Source organism: Sinocyclocheilus rhinocerous, unplaced genomic scaffold (assembly GCF_001515625.1).
Source record: "Sinocyclocheilus rhinocerous isolate Xijiao unplaced genomic scaffold, SAMN03320098_v1.1 scaffold2126, whole genome shotgun sequence".
NCBI lineage: Eukaryota > Metazoa > Chordata > Actinopteri > Cypriniformes > Cyprinidae > Sinocyclocheilus > Sinocyclocheilus rhinocerous.
Genome location: NW_015639773.1, coordinates 63,067 through 72,756, shown reverse-complemented (window position 1 = coordinate 72,756; position 9,690 = coordinate 63,067). Strand labels below are relative to the sequence as shown.

The window sequence follows — 9,690 nt, the reverse complement described above, 5'->3', positions numbered from 1 at the left end:
TCCCCCTTTAATTTAACCCTCTTGATCTAGAAAGTGCAATATTATAACTTTTTTGCAAACACTTTACAGTAAGGTTATATATGTTAACTTTAGTTAATGCAGTAAATTAAATGCTTTCGCAGCATTTATTAATCATTGGATAATGCATATTTCTACAGTACATATACTACCACATTTTTATTATTTCAAAATTGTGGTTTATTGTTAAACTCATTTTAACTAATGTTAAAGAAATGAACCATTTTATAATATGTTTTACTTGCAATTCCATACCAAAAAAATACATTCTAAAATGTTTAAAAAGAAAAAGAAGAAAACTTGATTAAAATACTTAGGCTAATTTGAGACATTTTAATCAAAAGTTTGTTAGAATTCAAAATTGGCTCTTTAACAGCTCGTTATGAAAAGCTACAATTTGGAAACTACCATTTGTAATTATTTTCAATAATTTGAACATAAACATTTTTTTCTTTCTAAACAATGGTGAAAATATGGATTTTAGCTATATATCTTTGTTCACTTAAACTTTCAACAAATTAAGGACTGTAGCTTTATCAGTTCAGTATCAAAAGAAAACGGTTTAGGTTTAGTCACTTTTTTGTGCATCACTCTTACTTGTGGTACAAACTTTTAACACAACTTGCACAACTTTACAGCAATACCCATCAAACACAAGCTGTGCTTCAGTCCCAAGGTGTAAATAGTTACATAATATTAAATGTATATGTAGTAATGTAATATAGGGTTGTGTCTCTAAAATATAGGAAAGATTCCAGACGTTCTTACCAGATTGATAGTGTAAGTAAAGGGTGTAACAGCTCTTTATTGACATTTACAAGTCACATTCAGCTATATAGTGCAGCTATTAAATGAGCAGGTAAAGCCTTAAAGAATGACAAATAGTGCCAGAGACCTTTATAGTTTCCATTTGTGTTCTATCATTAAATATGTGCTGTGGCATGCAAAACATTCTCAACAGTACAAAGAGAAGAAATAATACATACTTGTACTATGCATTTCATGTTTGCTGTAGAAAACCGTTGGTCTCCTTTATACTGGGATGTTTCATTTTGTTAGCAGGATTTAGTGGTTAATGCATTATTTGATTAGCTATTGCATATGCACACAAAGGTGTGGGTGAGTTAAATCCACTCCTATATGAAGTCTTCCATTGCTGACGCATTTTGAGTGATGAATGATATTACTTTATTCATATGGTGTTCAGTGAACATTCATATACTTTATAACTGATGATGTGGTATTTGTGTCATTGTTCTATATTAGCATTTTATTTGTGTTTTGCAATGCACTGGTAAATATCTTAAATTTAAGATAGCATTAAATCATGCCAAATTGTCATGGCTTATTAACTCTGTATGACTAAATGTATGTATGTCTGTGGTGCAAAATATTAACACTGTATTATGTAATTTAGTTTATTTATTAATCTGTTCAAAAACTAAATGATCAAATACATACTTGTGTGATTTTTTTTTCCGAAAGTTATTTCTACATCCACATGAATTTTCTTTATTGTGTTCATAAACTGTGACAGTATGACACTGTTTTGCTATTCCAAATTAAGTTTTTTTTTTTTTGCTGAAAATAATATTAATACTGAGTTTGTACATAAATCATGAATTAAAGTCACTGTGCAATTATTTAAGATGTTCCACTGATGTAGAAAAATAAAGCAATCAATAATATTTGACTTTCGGAAGGACACACATCATCTCAAAAAGGAGGTTAGCCCCAGTCAAAGCAGTGTTTCCTGAGAAAAAATAGATTCAAAAGATGGGAAATCGAAATATTCTGAATTATTCAAGTCTTTCGCATTAAATGACATATTTTCCCAATGTAAAACAGTACCTGTGGTGTCATAAGGTGGAGAAACCTCAACTAAATCACAACCTACAAGATTAAGACCTCGACAACCTCAAATGATTTCCAGACCCTGAAAGCAAATTTCAAAATACATTATTCTTTAAACGACAGACTGAGGTTTAAATAAGCCACATCCCTGTCTTTAAGTATGCTTTTAACCATCCCCTAAGGTTAAGATTAAACTTTCATGCGCAAAGTCTAACGGCTGCTCTTGGCTGCATCTTAATTACGTATGATCTGTACCGTATAGTACAGTATGCCAGATTAATAGTGTGTCCATTTTCCAAACCATTTGTTCTATATATGGTTGCATATTGTGCAGCAAATCTTATGTTTATATGCATTCTTGTGGAAGTATTACTGGCATCAAGTGAATCAAAAGACCTTCTTTAGTTGGTTCAGTGGTGTTTGGAATTTCAGCTCAACTCTTTGCAGATTTGAGCATCTCTGATGACTGACCTGGACAGGTAAAGCATACCTGAATGGGTGTGAGGCCAGCAATCTCAGGTGTTCCTGTGCCTGGAGCAAATGCAGGGTCCAGACTGTCTATGTCAAAGCTGAGATAGACCGGTACGGTTCCCATCTGTGAGCGAACCTCCTCCATGAGTGGGACAAGAGATTTGTGCCAGCACTCCACAGCTTCCACTACACGGAAACCCTGGAAAGAGCAATAAATAAATGTATAAACAGTATGTTTTATTATATATGCCTAAATACAAATACTGTAAAAATACACATACTAAATTTAATATTTAATTTTTTATATAACATTTTATTAATTGCGTGTCAGCAGAGTGATATGAGAGAAAGAAGCGCCGGCCATATAAGCATTGTGATACCTGTGCTCGGCTCCACTCATAATTATCTGGAGAATAACCCGAGCCTCTGAGCCCGATCTGGACGACCCTTTTGCAGTCCAGGAGCCCCTCATCCACACAGCGCCTGAAAGGGGTCCCATGACCAATTTTCTCACCCAGAATCATGTCACTAGTGTCCGCATGGGCATCCACATGTATTAGGCCCACTGGCCCATGTCTGAACAGCAGAAATAGCAGTATTTCAGACCAAATGTGAGTTAGTATCGCAAAATTGTGTTTGCACCAACCTCTCAGCAACCGCTTGTAGAATTGGGTATGCAATTGTATGATCACCTCCTGGGAATCTAAGACAAGTGGAGAAGTAACATATTAAAAATAGACTCAAAACTGATCCGTGTATTCCTGCATATTGAAAATGTTTTTTTACCCAGTGTAAGTGGGATGCAGCCAGTGGCCACAATTTCGCGGTAAGCCTCGTGTATTTTTTTGCATGTGTCCTTCAGGTCAAAGAGGTTGACGTTAACGTCACCGATATCTGCCACCCTTAAAGATTCGTATGGGGCCTCGTCCAGCCATTGTACAACCTTATCATAGCAGATTCTGCCCTGATGTGCCTCGGACCGAATCTGTATTGAGTACAAGGGACTCAGCAAGTCATTTTTTGTTCATGAACATTTCAACCATACCACAAATTATGTATTATGTTTAGCATTCTGTGCTGGAAATGACATTTTAAAGATTTTACAGCTTGACTGGAAATGACATAAATATTTATATTTACTATTATTAATTATATAAACAGATTGTATCAATAATTTTAAAAAGGACTATATATATATATATATATATATAAACACACACACGTGCGTATATACTACATTCTTATTAAAAACTGAGTTACTATTACTTTTAACTACTACTTTATTGAATTTTTAATATTTGTATTACATTTTGAAAATATATTAAATGTTATAAATATATTTACAAATATATGTATAAATAGCATGTGTCTTATTATAAGCATATGTCTAAATACAAATATTATTAAAAATATTTAAAAATTGAATTACAATTCTTTATTACATTTCATTATTTTAAAAATATTTGTATTAGTTTTTTTGAAAATATATTACGTGTTATAAAATTTATTTTAAAAATACAGAAATGTATAAATATAATGTTTTATTATAAGAATGTGTTTTATTATAAGAATGTATGCCTATAAAATTTCTATTTAAATACAATTTATATCAAATTTATAAAATGTCCATAAAAATAGTTACTTGTATTACTTTTAATTACTACTTTATTGTATTTGTATACAATTTTTGAAAATATATAAAATGTTATATATATTCAAAAATATTTCAACTTTATAGTGTTTATTATAGGCATATGTCTAAATACAAATATTATTAAAAATATTTTTAAAATTATTTACAATTCTTGATTACATTTTTTTTTTTTTTATATTTGTATTTTTAAAATATATTAAATGTTATAAAATTATATATAAAAATAAATAAAATATATAAATATAAATGTTTTATTAAGTATTCTGTCTATAAAATGTATGATACTATACATATAGGCCAATACATAGTAATACAATACACACACAGCAAATAACATTTCTGTTTTTATTATATAGGCCTATTATACAATTATACAACGACCAACTGTCGCAGGCATTTTTGTGACACTCATGACAGTGTGTTATATATGAATGTACAGTAACGTTATCACCTTGCACCGGGACGGTTGGAAGTTCCGGTGTCAATAGGAACCCCGACAAATGCCGCGTCCAGCCCGCCCGCTGTTTTCTGAAACGGTAACTTGCACATAGTCGCAATTCCACTGACTCTCGCCACAAACTCCGCGCTCGGTGGGACATTGAAGCCCTTCGAGGACATTCGCCGCCTGCAAGACACATTGCTCTGATCCCCGTCAAAGTTTCCTTGTTTTATGACTCTCTGAGGAAGCGCACGCTTTAAAAACCTGACATCCACCAAAGACTGCTCGAGAATTATTTACGATTCTGATCGAAGAAAACATGATCAGTTTGGCGTGAAACGAACTCCTGCAGAAATGAGCGAAAAAGCAATGCCTGTGCAAAGTACTGAGTTCAGAGGTCCGATTTAACGGAAAGGTTTCGCAAATGTGTAAACGCAAAGTTTTATCTGTCACTATTATTAGATCAAAATGAACTTTCGCCCCTGGCGTGTTGTTCACAATCATATACTGCCATACTACTCCTAGGAATGAGTATGTAGTATGCATACTACATTCTACATTACATTTTTATGGCCGATATTGATCATTGTAATGTCCAACCAATAACTGATATGCAGAAATTATTTTTAATTTATTCGTTTTATTTCTGCATTTTGAAACAACAAAAGATTACACGAATAAATCATGCATTATTATTATTTTAGTAGTAGTAGTATTGTTTTTAATTACAATAATAATAATGATGTCCTGCAGAGTTTAGCTCCAACACTAATTAAACACACCTGAACCAGCTAATCAAGCTCTCTTACTAGGCATACTAGAAACGTATATATTACAATGATAATACACTGCAGTGTAATCTATCACCAAACTGTTTTATTGTCATATGCAAAAGACAAGAACACATTATTTCAATACTATTCTAATTCTTTATAATTTTTGGCTTTTCAGTCATCTCCAGCCTATATACAATGAAGTCAGCATGCATTCAAAAGTCACCCTGTTTACTTTTAATGCACATGCACAATGACTGGCCTTATTATATAATTCATCTGAACATGTTCTTCCAAAGATTGTCATAGTGAACTTCTCCAAAAAGAATCACTTGCTCTATCTCTGAAATGCCATCACAAATCCCAATTACTTTCCCAGCCTCTCCAACCAACTCTGTTCTGGTAACACACACATTTCATGATGCAATCAGTTACCAAAAGTTAAAATCAAAATTGTATTGAATATCCTGTCAGAAAACATCAACTGCATAATTTATTCTGCATTTATTTTCCTCCTTTTTTAAGCAACATTCAGTAAATTGTGATATACTGTGGATATTAATGCATTACATCATGCATGTATTTGTACTCCGTTTAAACTGTTATTCTAAAGAGTCATTAACAGCATAAAGTATTCTTAGTGTATATAGTGAAAAGTGCAAATGCCATAATATCAAAATGTCAGTGATAGATTAAAGTGCTTCCACAGTCTACTAAAAAATAATTGGTACTGAGCTGTGCTTGTTTCTCCAGTAAACACTCACTCACTCACACACACTATGGCTCAGTGTAGTGCGCTAGCAGGGATTTCCACTGCTCTTGTCCGTACATGAGGAAGCTGACCGCAGTGTGGAGATCCTCCAGGTCTATGTTGGCGAGGAAGCATCTCTGGAGTTCAGCTTCCACGGAGCTCCCGCCGGACCCTCGACCCTTCAGCAGCACCACAGCAGTCTGACACAGCAGCCAGTCCATCAGCTCATCCATCCTGGCCTGGTTCAAGCTGGCCAACACACGCTTTCCCCACAGGCTGATGTGCAGCATGTTAGCAGCCACACGTGCGCTGGGGCGCTGCAAATCATCAGGGACATTATGAGATGTCAGTATCATTTTTATGACCGGTACAGATTATGTTGTATCCAATAACACATGCAGAAATGATTTTTTGCTTAAAAAAAAAAAATGTACAACAATAAAAACATAATTTTTGCTTAAAAAAAAAAAAATTTACAACAATAAAAACATAATAATAAATAAATATTAACTATTTAAAAAAAAAAAACTATTTATGCAAATCGGTTTTGTGATCTGAATGAAGGTCATATTTCATTAGAAAAAAAACATATTTGGCTTAATATTTTAATCTTGACAGCGTTAAAGTACAATTTTATATATATATGATCGTGTTTTAACACTGTCAAGATTAAAATATTAAGCTAAATGTTTTTTTTCTTTTGCATTTTGTTTATGACCTAAATATTTTTTGTGAAATGTATCCATGTTTTGTAAATGTTGTAAAAAAATATAAATATTATTTCAATAATCTAAATATTTAATTTATATATATATAATTGGGTTAAAAATATGTATATAATATAAATTATGTAATTATTTAAAATGACAGTAAACATTTTTGTGCGATTTAGTCATGTTTTGTTAATGTTATAAAACTTCAAACAATCTTAAATGACATGAAACAAAAACAAATATCGTGAACACAATTGCTTTTGCCAGTGTATGAGGTAGTGTTTCTTGGTGAATAATATTATACCTTGCAAGTGTTTCTGCATAGCAGCAGCTTCACTACTAGCTGTACATCCTCAGGTACAGCAGCAGGAAGTGGAGGAAGCTGTTTTTCCTGATAAGTGCGTCCCTCCAGCCCCTGTGAGCTGTAGAAGGGGTTCGGCTGACCGAAGAGCTCATAGGCGATGGCCCCTATAGCCCAGGCATCTGCTTTACTGTAATCAGTCATCACCCCTGGACCTGGAACTGCTGTGGCCACCTAGATGATCAAGAAAGCATAAATATGCTTCATGTTGATAATATAAAATCTCATGCGTCTCATGTTATACACATATGTTTTTAACATGATAATAAGAAGAAATGATTCTCGAGCAGCAAATCAGCATATTAGAATGATTTCTGAAGGATCATGTGACATGCTGAAAATTCAGCTTTGCATCACAGCAATAAATTACATCTTAAATTAAGCTGTAATAAGTTTAAGTTGTAATAATATTTCGCAAATTACTGTTTTTACTGTATTTTAATCAAATAAATGCAGTCTTGGTGAGCACAAGTGACTTCTTTCAAAAATATTTTAAATTCTTGCTGTCCCCAAACATTTGATTGGTAGTGTACAGTACATGCATAAAACGCTTTGAAAACTTATGCAGAATGTGTAAAAATATGAATAAAAAAAAAAATATATATATATATATATATAATTTCCCTTATACATTTTAAAATGTGAACTTTAAAAGTATAAATGGAAATATAACATTTAAATTAAAATGCCAGTAAAAATGTTTGCCGGGCAAGTAGAAATTTGAATTACTGGCCTGAAAAGGCAAGCAGAAAAAATCCTTAATATTGAGCCCTGACACTTCAAGAGTTATTCCAGAAGTTTCTCACCTCAGGTGCCATCAGACAGGTGTTTCCCCCTCTGTTAACCCACCAGCTGTTGAAGGGCAGTTTGAGGCCCAAATCTTCTGCCAGACAACAGCCGAAGTCAGTGATCACCAGTCTGGGACACCCGGCTTTAAAATAAAAACACATTACAGCAATGTTACAATTAAGGTGATTATACAATTACCTAATGCTGGCATAATGCTGCAAGTCTACATTGGCCTAAAATGCTGTCTGCACCGTCTAGGGACCCTTACCTCTGTCAAATTCCAGGAGCACATTGTCTGATTTGAGGTCTCTGTGAGCAATGCCCTGCTTGCACAGGTGATCCACCCCTTCCAGCAGCTGCAGCAGCATGAGAGATGCCTGCATCCGGTTCGGCACACACACCTCCAGGTACTGCCGCAGGGTACCACATGGGTAACTACAGCACAGACACATCAATCATGACTTTAAATCAAATAAATGCAGTCTTGGTGAGCACAAGTGACTTCTTTCAAAAATATTTTAAATTCTTGCTGTCCCCAAACATTTGATTGGTAGTGTACAGTACATGCATAAAACGCTTTGAAAACTTATGCAGAATGTGTAAAAATATGAATAAAAAAAAAAATATATATATATAATTTCCCTTATACATTTTAAAATGTGAACTTTAAAAGTATAAATGGAAATATAACATTTAAATTAAAATGCCAGTAAAAATGTTTGCCGGGCAAGTAGAAATTTGAATTACTGGCCTGAAAAGGCAAGCAGAAAAAATCCTTAATATTGAGCCCTGACACTTCAAGAGTTATTCCAGAAGTTTCTCACCTCAGGTGCCATCAGACAGGTGTTTCCCCCTCTGTTAACCCACCAGCTGTTGAAGGGCAGTTTGAGGCCCAAATCTTCTGCCAGACAACAGCCGAAGTCAGTGATCACCAGTCTGGGACACCCGGCTTTAAAATAAAAACACATTACAGCAATGTTACAATTAAGGTGATTATACAATTACCTAATGCTGGCATAATGCTGCAAGTCTACATTGGCCTAAAATGCTGTCTGCACCGTCTAGGGACCCTTACCTCTGTCAAATTCCAGGAGCACATTGTCTGATTTGAGGTCTCTGTGAGCAATGCCCTGCTTGCACAGGTGATCCACCCCTTCCAGCAGCTGCAGCAGCATGAGAGATGCCTGCATCCGGTTCGGCACACACACCTCCAGGTACTGCCGCAGGGTACCACATGGGTAACTACAGCACAGACACATCAATCATGACTTTACAGATAAAAAAAACAAAAAAAAACACAAGCACCATTCATGAAAATTAGTCTAAAGTCAAAAGTGATGTCAATGAGTCAAAAGTTGTTGTTGTTTTTTTGTGGCATGTAAAAAAATTGATATATTTAACATATTCTAAATTAAACAAAAATAATATATACATATTATTATATAACACAAAATTATAAAATATAATGTATTATATGCATTATAATAATATATTATTTATTATAATTTATTTATGTTATTTTCATAATAAATAAATATTAACAATGATACTGATAATAATTAATAATAAGTATTATTCATTTATTGTTTTTAACAAAGAATGTTTTATTTTCATAATAAATATTGTACTAAATAATGATTTTATTTAATTAGTTTTTATAACAAACACATCAAATACATATTTGTAATAAATATATATAACAATAACTGTTATCATTAATTATTATTTATTTGTATTATTCTTTTTTATTTTAGATATTATAACTATATTATAATATATATAAGAAATTATAACAAATAAATTTTATAATAAATAAATAAAATAAGAATTATTATCATTAATTATTATTTCTATTTCTATTTAATTA

At 32.9% G+C, this 9,690-nt stretch overlaps 1 protein-coding gene and 1 pseudogene across 1 annotated transcript in view; both read right to left on the bottom strand.

Annotated features, from left to right (window-relative positions):
• Positions 1-1,595: 1,595 nt before the first annotated feature.
• Positions 1,596-5,093, bottom strand: LOC107751855 (agmatinase, mitochondrial-like; annotated as a pseudogene).
• Positions 5,094-5,503: 410 nt separating this feature from the next.
• Positions 5,504-9,690, bottom strand: part of LOC107751829 (serine/threonine-protein kinase PINK1, mitochondrial-like) — a 9,785-nt gene continuing 5,598 nt past the window's right edge. The window contains exons 5-8 of the mRNA XM_016567599.1: positions 8,899-9,065; positions 8,648-8,772; positions 6,978-7,208; positions 5,504-6,277 (exon numbers count right to left, since the gene is read on the bottom strand). Coding sequence (XP_016423085.1) covers positions 5,987-6,277; positions 6,978-7,208; positions 8,648-8,772; positions 8,899-9,065 — 814 coding nt within the window. The 3' untranslated portion in view covers positions 5,504-5,986. The remainder of the gene's footprint in view (positions 6,278-6,977; positions 7,209-8,647; positions 8,773-8,898; positions 9,066-9,690) is intronic.